Source organism: Jaculus jaculus, chromosome 1 (genome assembly GCF_020740685.1).
Source record: "Jaculus jaculus isolate mJacJac1 chromosome 1, mJacJac1.mat.Y.cur, whole genome shotgun sequence".
Taxonomy (NCBI): Eukaryota; Metazoa; Chordata; class Mammalia; order Rodentia; family Dipodidae; genus Jaculus; species Jaculus jaculus.
The window spans coordinates 69,957,445-69,971,337 of record NC_059102.1 but is presented as its reverse complement, the minus strand read 5'-3'; the positions used below and the strand labels follow the sequence as shown (position 1 = coordinate 69,971,337).

At 40.9% G+C, this 13,893-nt stretch overlaps 1 protein-coding gene across 4 annotated transcripts in view; it reads right to left on the bottom strand.

Annotated features, from left to right (window-relative positions):
• Positions 1-13,244, bottom strand: part of Tle4 (TLE family member 4, transcriptional corepressor) — a 146,723-nt gene extending 133,479 nt beyond the window's left edge. For all 4 annotated transcript variants that reach the window (XM_045153242.1, XM_045153249.1, XM_045153254.1 and 1 more), the window contains exons 1-4: positions 13,091-13,244; positions 12,437-12,534; positions 11,331-11,394; positions 10,154-10,198 (exon numbers count right to left, since the gene is read on the bottom strand). In XM_045153242.1, coding sequence (XP_045009177.1) covers positions 10,154-10,198; positions 11,331-11,394; positions 12,437-12,534; positions 13,091-13,135 — 252 coding nt within the window. In that variant the 5' untranslated portion in view covers positions 13,136-13,244. The remainder of the gene's footprint in view (positions 1-10,153; positions 10,199-11,330; positions 11,395-12,436; positions 12,535-13,090) is intronic.
• Positions 13,245-13,893: the final 649 nt, after the last annotated feature.

The following is a 13,893-nucleotide window of genomic DNA, read 5'->3' as shown; positions in this document are numbered from 1 at the left end:
TTAAGCATTCCCTAATTCTTTTATTTACTATTAAGTCATGTATTTATAATAAGCTCATTCTAAACCAAGTTGAAAAGTAAAAACCTGCCCTAAGTAAAGGATTCTGATAGGATGAGGCAAGAAAACTCTAAGGACTTCAGAAGCCAAGTTCATTGTAAGCCATAGTTCACAGGTACACTTGATCTCTAATGCCATGAGATAAACTTTAACTAGAGAAACTGACATCTACATTGGCTTCTGGTAAAATAGGTGATCCCAGATAATTACATAACGGTTAACTACTATATACTCTCTGTGCACAAACTTCCTTGGAAGAGAAGTATTGTACCACACTGTAATTCATACAATTTTGAAAGTCATAAGGTATATGTCAAAGGATAAATACAAAACCTGATCACTTTAAAGAAGCACTTGGATGTTTTATTAAATCTACACATTCTTACAGCTTCCCTGGTTCTGAGCGAACATCACTTCAGCCTGAATGCTAGTTCTAGGAGAATTAGTGGATTCTGACCGTCTACTAAGTAAGTATAATACTTAGTTATGTACCACCTGTGTCTCATTCACCTATAGGGTAGGGATGATTTACAGATATCATTGAGGCTTAGGTGAATATGGATAGGAAAATATCTTTTAAATACTTTCTTACTTACAAACACACATCTGCACACCTACCTCTATCAGGTATTCATGGATTTTAAAAACAGAAAGAAAATTTTACAAAAAACTTTCTGGGTTGTAGGGTAGCTCAGTGGCACAGCACTTGCCTATAATATGTGAAAATATAGATTCTATCTTTAGCACTAGGATGGACGGCCGTGGTGGCACACACCTTTAATCCCAGCACTTGAGAGCCAGAGGTAGGAGGATCGCCGTGAGTTCGAGGCCACCCTGAAATTATATAGTAAATTCCAGGTCAGCCTGAGCTAGAGGGAAAAGCCAAAAAAAATGGATGGCTGATTTTACTTAAACTATCTCAGCTCCTCCCCACATGTTGTAAAATAGAAGCAAATAATGCTAAAATTTTATTATGATAAGTACAAGATTACCTGCATAATAAATGCTTTGAAAACGCTTATTATTACAATTATTGCTCATCCAACACTACATGCTACCAGTACTGGAAAAAAAATTCTTTAAAGTTCCTCACCTCTGTATTTTTCAGATTTAGAGGAAAATTAACTAAGTGCACAATAGTAAAGATTGGTCTCTCCCCTCACTCATTCAAACCACACATACACAGACCTGTTAATAGTAAATCTTCAGATACATACTAAGAAGTAATAGAATTATGTTTAAACTGAATTTTTAAAATTTATTTACTTGAGAGAGAGAAAAAAAGAGGCACAGAGGGAATGATGGGTGTGCCAGTGCCTCTAGCCACTGCAAATGTGTTCCAGACACGTGTCATTTTGTGCATCTGGATTTACCTGGGTACTGGGGTCTCGAACCTGAGTCCTTAGGCTTTACAGGCAAGCACCTTAAGTGCTGAGCATCTCTTCAGCCCTAACCTGACTTTTTTTTTTTATTTCAGTTAGAAAGGATCCTTGTTTCCAACTTTCAAAAAGATGAAACATACCAAAATGCATATATTCTACTTATTCTCATGTCTGAGCTCCAGTCACTTCCTCGTTCTATGTGTCACTTTCCAACAACCTGACTAGTAAAAATAAGCACTGCTTGTCTACCCTGAGAAAACATTCAACCACATGGATTCTTAACTAACTGTAGCTGAATGCAGGTATTCCCTCCTTTATCACATAGTCCGTGAATGCACCCACTATGTGATGCACACACCCTCACTGACCAGGATACAACAGAAAGCAGTAACAAACGCCTTGTTCTAGTGCAGCTTACGACGGAGCTGAGGAGGCAAGACAGACAATAACTGAACGTTTACCTTGTATAGCGTGTTTGTATGTTTCAGGAATGAGGGAGTTGCAGTTTTGAAACACTTTGCTAAATGTGAATCTTGGCTTTACATTTCAATTTGCTGATGCCAGACTCCCTCTGAGCTGGGCACTGGCACTGGAGGGTAGAGGGAAGAGTAAGGAATTCAGCTTCAAGCATAATCACACAGGCTAGATGTCTCAAATGATATGGTAGTGCCATGATTTTGGACCACTACCTGTATTTACCTTCTTCCTTGGAATATCACATGTTATTTGCTATTTGGAATAAACCTGACCAGCCAGTGATGTATTTCTGAAAGAAAAGTTAAGAAACATACTATTTCCTCTTTTGCCAGTGACTCTCACTATGCAATCCTGGGCACATTCACTGACCTGCCTGAACTCTGGTGTCTCCACCTACACACTGGTCCTCCAGGACTGTGACACTGGGTTAGTCTTTTAAGCCCTTAAGCCCCAGTGTCATCTGTTAAAAGAGGCCAATGGAATGGCACAGCTTGGCAAACTGTAGGGCACTCCACGGACAGAAGCTATTTAAATAAATACACAGATCCAAGCTTGCTAGCTGCTTTACAGAAACATAAACAAGACTGAGTCCAACATAAAATGCCTTAAGTGCTCTGTTAAAAAAAAAAAAAAAAAAAAAAAAAAAAAAGGGTGTTACGTAGTACTAGCACTTGTAATTTCCTATATCACTATTCTTGCTGGTTGTATTTCCTTGCTTTTCCAAATTCTATAACCAAAGAATCTACGAAGCTTCCAACACAGAGGATGTAGCTAGAAAACCAGAACAAGGAAGCCAGGTATGGTGTGGCACATGAGCGCTTAGGAGGCTGCAGCAAGAATTCAAGGGCAGCTTCAGCTATCTAGCAAGACCTTGCTTCAAAAACACAACAACAACAACAAAATGAAATAAAGCAAAACAATTAAAGAAAAGGAAAAACAAAAAAAAAAAAAAAAGAAAAGGAAAAACAGAAAAGCAGCAAAATTCTAAACATGACAAAGTTAAACAAGCTTACTAAGACACTGGAAAGCCAGTATTACTCTCCTTTCCTCCAACCTCTTTCAGGCCTAGGTGACTATACCCAAAAGGAAGGTCTCTGCAGCAGAGTTCCAAGCACAGCCAGTCAAGGTTGGGATAGAGCCTGGGACCACCCAAGGACAGAAGTTATCCTTTCACGGTTGGGAATGCAGAGGTTCTTTCCACAGTCCAAACCTTGAGGTGCAGAATCCTCATGAAGAACAAAGAGATAACCCACTCACTAGACAAAGTACATAAAGGGAGTCCTGGAGTTTGACCGTTCTGCTTCTCTGATAAACCAGCTAGGAAAATCCATACTTTGCCCATCTGTCTCCCTGGATGGAATACAGGTTACACATGGAAGCTCTCTGTGATATAGAAATAGCCAAGAGCTAGGCATCAACACTGGATCGATTCCAATGAAAACAGAGAGGGTATATAGATTTGTGGTGATGAAGGCCAGCTAAATCCCTCTTTACAGACAGAAAGCAACTCCCCCTGACAGCTGTTACTAAGGCAAAATCAAAACACTGACGAAGACGTCTAAGGCCCTTCCCCTTATCCAATAATTTCATAAACTGTTTGCAGTGACTTGGAACAAGTCCTAAACCTCATGGAACTGTCATCGCCAGTGAAAGTCAGAGTGCAGTCCAAATGGGCTGATCCTGCTTTTCTCCAGAAACCCACCTTGCACAAATGATAGCCTGATTTGCAGGAGGCCAATGGGTCAGCCTACGCAGCTGGAATGAGGTGGAGCTTTTGTAGAGGGTGTGGGGAATGATAACGTATCTTCTAGAAATGACATCTCTTTCACCCCTCTCTTAGGTAGCAAATGTAGTACTATTCCAAAGTCACAAGAGTCACAAACCAGATTAACAAGTGACATCAAAGATAATAAAGCTTTTCTCATTAAAAACAAACACAAATGTATGTGTTTAGAATAGAATCCCCACTTTTACCTATCCTGTAGTACAAAGAAAAGGAACATTCCATGAAAGAGCAAATGAAAAACTGAATGACAATGGGCCTGTACTGCCTGTTTACTGAGCCTGCAGGAGAACCTGAAGATGCTCTCCTTTCTTGTCTAGTTCAACACAGTGGAGCAACACTACCTAGATAACAAGAACCCTGCCAATCAAAATGAGAAACAACGTGAATGTGAGAAAATACCCCCTGAATGCTGCTAAGAATGTCTTTTAGTATAAAAGGCAGAACATCTGCCTTCATTTAAAAGTTTGAGTTGTGTGCAATTTCCTGCATCTAAGAACCTCTTTCTGAACTACAAAGAGGCCACCAAACATCACATGTTCCCTCCTTGCTTCCCTCTTCACAAACCCACAAGATGGTGATTAACAAACAGCCCCTTGTCTTTAGACAGTCTTAGAAGCCACAAGGAAAAGATAAGTCAAACAGAAGAACCAGTTTGTAAACAAATAAGAAACAGGTTGCCTAGGGAGGAAACATTCTCTCTTGATAAGCAGATCTCCTCTCCCACATATGGGAGACCAAAAAAAAAAAAAAAAAGACAGTTGTCCTCTAACCCACTGAGGTGGCCTGGACAGAGATCAGCTAGATTCAGGCAGCCACAGAGAGGCCTCTTACATTCAAGGGGCTCTGGGCATAACCCTAATCAACTATTCAGCAGCCCAGGCTTTCTCCATCTCAGAAGTGAGCTGGGATTTGAATTTGGAACTCACGGCAGACCCACTTATTAACAGGTCAGTCCTCCAGACAAATGCATCTGAATCCTGAATCTAACACCCATTATATATTACCTTGTGCAAATCTGGCCCTGTTAAATCACATTTTGATTGGACATAATCCCTTTCTTAGGATCTTCGGAAGAATGAAAAGGGAAGAATTTTGGCAGTATGCCCAGATCTGTGGTAAGCACAGGCCTGATATACAATAAATGCTCACCCCATAGGAAGGAACATTAATTCCACTCATAACACTACTTCAGTTGTGACATATACACTCTCTTTCAGAGCATCAAAAGTAAGAATCAAAGCCTGGTGTGGAGGTGCATGCCTTTAATCCCAGCACTTGGGAGGCAGAGGTAGGAGGGATCACCATGAGTTCAAGGACCCCCTAAGACTATATAGTGAATTCCAAGTCAGCCTGGGCTACAGCGAGACCCTACATTGAAAAGCAAACAAACAACAAAAATTAAGAATCTAATATGAGAAAGGAAAAAGGAGAAAGTGTTCAGAGCATGTTTTTCCTACACACATACACACACACACACCCCTAAAGGGTTCAATTTCATTCCCCAGACCTGCTTCTCTTGCAAATCAAAGACAGCTTACTGAATCCTGCTCAAGAAGCTGTCACCTGGTAGTAATTGTCTCAGTGCTACATTTGACAATTTGGGGGAAAAAAGAATTTAAGATTTATGTGCATCTGTATTTACTCCACAGGAGTAAAGCTGGCCCCTTATATACCAAAACATCCAAATAAAAGAAGGGAAAGAAGTGCAACAGAGACCCTCCACTGCATTAATTTTAAGTGTAGAGTACTAGCAGCTATCAATAATCTGAAATCAGAAAAAGTATTCTTAAGCCTCAGAGATAGACAAATAACCACTCTCTTCTCTCACCCCCTCCTTCTAATCATCTAAAGTTAATACAGATTTTATTTTTATATCTCTGAGATTTTGCATTTAAAAGTATCCAACCCTGAGCTCAGCCCCTCAAGATCACCTCCTAAAAGCTACAATAAAGCACGAGAAAGCTGCCAGCAGAATTTTGTTAGTTATTTTCAGCTAGAACATCACCTGCAGATAATGGTTCCATCACCCCCTTCAGTTCAATCACACCCATTTTGGAGAAAAAGAAAAGGGTCACCATATGTACAAAGCTTACTTTTGTCTGTATACTCAAACACCTGCTTAGTCAGGTCTTTCCAACGTGAGCACATATAATACAAGATGTGCAAGAAATTGGCAGTACTCCCCTCAAACAAAGTTATCTTCAGGGAAATCTGGTCTAAACAGAACTTTAGGCAAATCGAGTACCACTGCAAAACACAGTCGCCAAATAAACAGCATCATAGAATCAAGAACTCATGGCTGGAATGTCAGACTATTCATGTGTTACTTCAACCTCACTAAATCTCTTCTTATTCTCTGAATCCAAGGCTGCTTTCTAAAATAGTTCACTAAAAAGCAGCAACCTAATTAACAGCTTCCTCTGCAACAGTGGCCTTGATTTCACTTATTTACACATTAACTGCAGCCTCCTTTTGGCCAAGTCGGTCTATTCTCTACCATGCCAAGCCTTTTATCTGCCCTGGACAGCATTTTCTCCAGCAGATGAAGTAGATGCCGATTGATTTGCTGTCGAGCATGGTAAATTAATAGCAACAAATTGCTGAGGGCCCGTCTCGCTGCTCCACCATGCTTCGGCAGTTTTGCTTTATTTGCTCCATGATGGGCAGCAGTCGGCCTCTTCAAGTCAATTTCTTCTTAACAACCTGCAATACTTTTCAATGGTGAAAATAGAGCTGTTCCTTCTAAGTCAGAAATCAATATCCTATTGCCCTTAGAAAATGCTAAACAAGCAGTATTGGCAATCCACTTGGTACTAGAGGGTATCAGATATAATGCAAATCCATACTGCTTCCCTCCCTGTAGTTATTACAGTTTGCTAAAAGGTTCCTAATGTCATTTATCATCATTTACCATCGACCAAAGAGGCTATGATTATGATATCCTATCAGCTGGCAAGGCCCTTTCATTTCTATTCAATTAATATTTTAGCAGCACTCAAACAGTTGTGGCCAAAGTCTTGTAACAAAATTTATGTAGCTTGGAATGAAACAGTTTTGTTGCTTTAAAGAAAAAAATACATATATACACACATATGCATATATATGAGTGGGAACATATGAAGGATGCATATTTGTATATAAATGTGGCATTCTCACTTGTAGATTCTAAGTGTCACTGATCACTAAGATTTCTAAAATCCAAGTACTAAACAAAAATATTTTGAGCTGCAAATAAATCTTCAGATTACAAAATACTTTGTGGAAGTCATACGCGATTTTCATTCTCCTGGTTTCAAACAATAGCATGCTTACGTAGTTTCTATAGTTGGATTCATAAAACTATGGCTCCTAAGCAACATCAAAGATCCGCATTTCAAGGATTTTTTTTTCTTCCAATTACAGCATTTCAGAGGAAGGACTTGAACAAGTGGCATTTAGTAATGGCATCACTTGCATCTGCCACCCCAATCTGCCCAGGACCACTAACCTAATGGAAGTCAAACCTTACTTATAAAGAACAATCACCACAAAAGAGTACCAGGAGCTCTGGACCAAAAGTCTTAGCCCAGAACAAAGCCACATACTTGGAGAGCTCCTTGGGGAATCGATACTCTTTCCTTCTCAAAATCCATTTTGAAAACCTCACAATGAAAAATATGCCATTTCTTACTATGTCCTATTTTGTATCTTAATTTTGACACTGGAACCAAGACAGTGGAGAAGCATTAATTCCAATATAGCCTAGAACTCTAATTTTTCTGGGATTTTTTTCCCCAGCTTTCTCGGCTCAACTCTTATCAGTCCTACTAAATATTACCTGAGATAGATTAGATTCATATTTCATGCTTCAATTCCATGTCATGTCACTGAGTTCCCCATTTAAAAAAATCCACTAATTCTACCAGACTAATGCTATTTACTCAGTTACCAAAATTTAAATTAATTATGTTCTCAAACATAATTGTTAAAAATTGGCAACATTACGCAGGCTTAATTAAGATTAAATCCAATTTACTAAATGTACTTTAATTGGTACTAATTACATTAGCTTTCATTTCAGAATGACAAATTCCCCATAGGTTTCACTTTATAGTTCTCTATCGGAATCAACCCAGGGTGACTGATGAGCAACACATGAGAAGGGGAGGGGAGAACGCAGATCCCCACCCTGCCTGTCACCACTTCATCCTTTCAGCAGTTGGCTAAGTCAAAGGCATCAAAACCCTCCTTCAAAACCAGCATTTTCTGTTCTGTTCCAATGAAAAATTTCTCTAAAAACATTCTGTGGCTGGGTGCAGCCAATAAAAATAGGACCGTTAACCAAGAAATACACAAAGGTTTCAAATATCAGGGCCACCAATTACTAAGGTACTTCCAAGGACTCCAGGGACTCCTACTCTTGAACCCTTTGAGACACAAATCTAATAAGTGAATAAGCCTAACCTGATCTTGAGAAATAGGCCCAATTATGCCTCAGGGCACCTTCCCTGCATTATTGCTGCTTTCCATTACAAGGGTATCCAGCAAGTGCATCTGGAAGAGAGGCTAAGAGGAACTAAGGCTGTCTGCCTAGGAAAACAAATAAAGACAGATATGCCTCTGAGCTTAAGGGGGAGAAAGAAAGAAAATATAATAAGTAGGTGGTTTGCAGGGCTGTCTGTATTTTATAATGTGATAAACTGCCCTCAGGATTCTTGATATGATTGAATTTAAAAGCAAGAGGGGGAAAAAAAGGCAAAATGTACTCTTCTCAATTTTAAATGGATGGTATTTGAGGCCAGCTGGATGAGATGGCAGAATTACAGAGGCATACAAGTGTAAAATTAAGGAATTTCTCATACACCCAACAAATAAAAACATACAATCAAATACAAGCATTGTGCTACTCATACATGTAGATGATACAAGGAGATCCAGACACCAAGTAGGGTAAACAAGGTACAGAAAAAGAAGATATAAAGAGGCATTAATATTCTGTTCCAAGCTTTAAAAGGCACTAACTCACCTTGGGAGGGGAATATGGACCAAAAAAGTAAAACCCAAGTATGTATAAAATTCAGACATACAATGATTATATGTAAAAAAGACACTGAATTTATTGTAATCTATTCTTGGTAAGCAGAGCTAAGGGAAGTCCACCCATAAGCTTGAACACATTTTAAGGAGATATTTGTTATTAAGTGAACAGAACTGGCAAAGGTGCCAAAATAAAATTTTAAGCATGTGTCAATGAAACTGTACTATAATATGTAAATATTACTATATAATATATATACACTATGATTATACTAACATAACCAAATAGTTTACAAAGTACAGCAATGCTTGAAGTTTAAAAAAAAAAAAAAACCTTAATATATATAATGTCTCATTTCTTTCCCAACTTTTTGTTTCCAAATACTATCTGGTCATCTTTATTGTCTAACAGTCATCTCATAATGACCTACTACTATGTAGGGTATGTTCTAAACATGTGGTTAATAATTATATCCAGAAAAAAAAACCCAAAATAGTAAAAGCCTAATAACATGTGGCCAGGTAACAACATCCACCCTAACCAAAAATTAGACATAAACCATGAAGTTTTCTTTCACCTTCTCTTTGGCAGGCAAGCACACAGGTACCTATTCTGAAATAGTTGATGAGATCTGAAGTGCTTTCTACTAGAACACTAAAAACAAATGCATACTGTAGGAATTATTGCCAAAGTTTATTTTATTGATATATGCTATTTTTGAACTTAAGCCAAATTATTTAATTTGGTCCCTTGGGGGGGGGGTATAAAAAAAAGTCTATTTGAATCATACACACCTCTCAGTGCTTTCACACTAACCATGTTCTTTCTCCTTCCTTTCCTCCTCCTCTCCTGAGCTAATTGTTAGATTGTAAGGCCCAGTATTGAATTTTATCATGTCCTCCTATCAGGTTCATTTGCTCTGTACAAACTTTGGAAGTAACAGAGTTCCTGGTAAGACCCAACTAACTAGCCTCCAGAGACCAGTATAAGGGTTTTATACCAATTTCTTTTGTAGTTCTGCAGATTCCATTTTCATCCTTCCAGCTCACCCTCTCTCTAGCCATCCTTTCGGTAAGCCAAGGGAAGCTCCACATGATTTACATTTTTTTCTTATTACTATTTTATAAGAAAAGCTCTTTCACAAGACAAGTTGGTAATGCCTAACATATATAAGAGAACTCTTTTTAAAGAAAAACAAGATTGTAAATTTTAGCATGTAGCTTTTCAAAGGTCATTCTGATTTTTTTTTTTAGTAACATTTTAAGGGACTAAGGATAATAAGGAAAAAAAGATGAGGAATCAGACATTTAAAAAAAGAAAGCATTCTCATTAGGCTAGTCTTTTAAAATATAGGGGGACAAAATAAGTAGTTTTCAAAGTAGATGAGTATTACCGACTTTCATTCTAAATGGATATTAAAAAGAAAAAACTTACCTGCTTATGCATTTCTATATTCAACCCATAGGACATTTCATAATACTGTCAAAGAAGGAAACGCAATTAAAGTTGTGCCTTTCAAATAATCATTTCAGTTTGTTCAAAAACATAGAAACCTCACCCTGATCAAAACATCCACAATATCCATGCCAATAAAACAAAAAGGATGACCAATTGCCATCTTTAAGAGACTAGAAGGTACTTTAAGATAAAGATTCCAAGAAAATAACTCACAGGAATGAAGAAAAATAATGTTCAAACCCAGCATGCTCATCATCTCCAACTATCTTTCTACATCACAAGCAGATGAATCAAAAATGTGTAATGACCCTTTTTTCCTAAGCACAGTGGAAACACATCTTGTACAAATGCTGATGCTTGAGAATGGTTAGAAAAGGTGGTATTACTGAAGAGTTCAGTTTCCTATTTCTAGCATACTAGTCATATTAACACATTCAGAGCAAAAAAAGCTTGAGAGAAAATGAATTAATGAGTTTCTCTGAAAGCTTTCTGAGCATAAAATATACTTTGCAATCATAAAAATGTTCTTCATAATGATTCTGTAAACACACATCTCATTTTTTGAACATGTAGCAGAACTGGCATTACAGAAATGCTGGCACTACAAACCAACACTCCTTAGAAACCAATGTCACACTATATAAACTGAAAACACACACACAAATATCAACAGAACATGAAGAATGGGAAGAATTTTGAAACGAAGATTTGTGTTTTTATCCTATCCATCATTAATTAAAAGAAATAAGACACATTAAAATCTTAAGAGTATATAGGAAAACTGTCTGGTTCGAATTGAAGCAAGAGCAATAAAACAACAAAGAAAGCCACTAACAAAAACATTTTGCCTGTGACTAAACAAAACATAAATGAGGTAGGTCTTTTTTTTTTTTTTTCAATCTGTAAAAACAAAGCAGAGAAGATTATACCCCACACAGCTGAACTTTTTGAAAATTTAAATCAAAGCTGGTTGTCAAAGGCAAGTTATAACATCGTAGAATTACAGGTTGCTAATGGACATATTCTTACAACCTTAACAACACTGGAAGAGCCACTGTAATCTATCCTGCAGCCTCCAGCAATTTGAAATGTATTATTGCTTTCAGTATCCCAAACTAATGGGCACTCTTTGAATCTGTGACAGTTTTCTTACCATGACATAATGCCGCTGCATCTCTGTCTTCTCACTGGCAAGTTTCTCACATTCCAGCTTCAAACTGTTCAAGACATAGAATAATCTAAGTACAGTGTAGAATTTAACTTATATCCATCAATCCATAAATCCAAATACACATTCCTTCCTCTATCATCACCTACACATGTCAAATTAAAGATCTTAACTACCACCTCATTAGGGAGAGGGAGGAGAAAAAATGAGTGACTAAAACCAGCCTGGACTTGTCCCTTCAATAAGGACTGACTGGGGGGGGGGGGGGGGAGGTGAAGACAGGGTGCTGTATGTTTAAAGAAGTAAACCCTCTAGTCAATTTAATCTTGGAACTTCATCTGGAATTTAATATTCAGTAAATTCACTTCATAAAAAGAACAAGGAAATAAACAGCTATAATAACTACATATATAAGCACAAGTAAGGCCTCCAAAATGTCACTATGAAATTAATGAAAACAAGAATCAAAACAAGTCTGATGAACGATGTTTTGTTTTGTTTCCCTCCAAAACCCACAGACAAGTTGAATACCACCACCCAGGGGCAAAGTGTTGATTGAGTTCGGTAGTTTTGGTTTTTGCATTTATTAAATAAGAATTAAAAAACCCAGTGACACAGAAATGTTTCAAACGCACGCTAAGTCTAATAAGAACCTCAAAGATGAAAACATTTTCTTTCAGCATGAAAGTAATGAAATGGCTCACTGGCTACTTCACGTGGCTCTCGGCTATTTTGTGGAATTGACAGAAGGGAGTCAAGCACAGAGTTATACAGAACCAAGAAGTCAAAGGCCCCAGGATCTTCCCAACCTTCCCCTCTCTTGCCCCAATAAATCAATATAGGAAGTTTGGCCTCAGCGTTTTTCCAAGTCTCCAGTTTCGATTGTTCTGCTTCCCTTTTTGTATACGAGAAAAAAGAAATGCTTTACACCTGCCTAAAGGGTAAGGGACAGGAGGCCTTGACTTGCCCTTTCTGCCCACAGGGGGGAAAATGGTTATATCATTGGGGGGGGGGCGTGTTGGGGGGGGGTTGTGTGTGGAAGGGAGACAAGAGCAAAGCAAACAAGGGTCAGCTAAAGTCAATATCGTTACCTGTGGTATTGAGCCTGTAAAAACTGAAACTCTTCCTTAATCCGATCACAGGATTCGGAAATTGTAAATTTAAAGGGCTGGGCAGGCTGATGCGGAGCCTAAGGAACAACAATAAAAGATTTAATTAGCCCACATCGCAGGGCCGGCAGAGAGCGAGAAAACCCAGCACGCGGCGCTGGCGGGGGCCGGCGTCGCAACTCTCCTCCCGCCCCGCCGGCTCGGGCTCGAGCTCGGGCTCGGCCGCGGCCCGCTCCCTCGGCGCCCTGCGCACCCGGAATCGAAAGCGGCCCGTCGGGGGGACCCGCGCCATGGCCGCCCCGCTCGCTCGCTCGCTCGCTCGGCCGCACGCCCGCCGGGACCCCGCACGCCCGCGCGGGCCCAGCGCCGCCGCCGCCGCCGCCACCGCGGGCGCCCTCCCCGCCCGGCGCGCAGCCGCGCCTCCCGCATCGCTCGCCGCCCCCCGGGGAGACGCGGCCCGCCAAGGCGAGCGGCTTCCAAGACAACAATAAGAAAATGGCCACAAGTCCACGGCGGCTCGCGCCCCACGGAGACGGCCCCCCGCCGGGCAGGGTGCGCGGCCAGGCGGCGGCGGCGGCCCCCCGCTCTCCACGCCCCTCCGCGGGGGACCCCGAGGCCGCCGCCGCGCGCACTCACCGGGTGTCGGGTTTGCGGGTACATCTTGCTCAGGTCACGAATCATCCAAGCCGATTTAGTTGGCTGCGCTGGGCAGAGGCGCGCGGCTCATTGGCTTTAATGGCCCCGTGGAGGAGGAGGCGGCGGCGGCGGCGGCGGCTGGGTCCGAGGGGCGGCTCGGGCGGTCCCGGCCCCCGGCGGGTCTCGCGTGACGCGGGCGGCTGCGAGGCGCGGAGGCTGGGTGCCGGCGGCTGGGCTCCGCATGCATTCCCCGCGGGCGTCACTGGCCGGCCGCGGGCATTGTCCGGCGCGCGTCTCCAGCGGCAACGCTCCGACGTCGGCTCCGCCGGGCGCCGCTGCCCGGGCCGGGCCGGGAAAGTGCGGGCTCGAGCCCACCGCGCGCCCGAGCGCCGCCCGCTCCTTCGCGCCGCGTCCCACTCCAAACTTTTTTTTTATTTGTCTTTTAATTGGCTGTTATTCCTCCGAATGAATGATCTCTCTTCTTCCCTAAAAGCAAACACAAACTCCTTTGGTTCGGAAGAAGTCTCGGCCGTGCTTTTGGTTTCTTTGGAGATTTTTTTTTTTTTTCACTTCACAGCAACGATCTCTTAAAAGGCACCTTTTAGCTTCTTTTGCCACATCTCGTTTCCTTATTTTTTTCTTCCTTCCTGTTTTTTGTAAAAACCCCAAATTGAAGGGGATTATAAAAATAAAGAGTGAAACGGTTGCGGCTTTTTTTAATTCTCTCTTTCAAACTCTGCAAACACCACCTCAAAATAATATACAAGTGTGTAAGAGAGGGGGAAGTAAGCAGCCAACAGCCC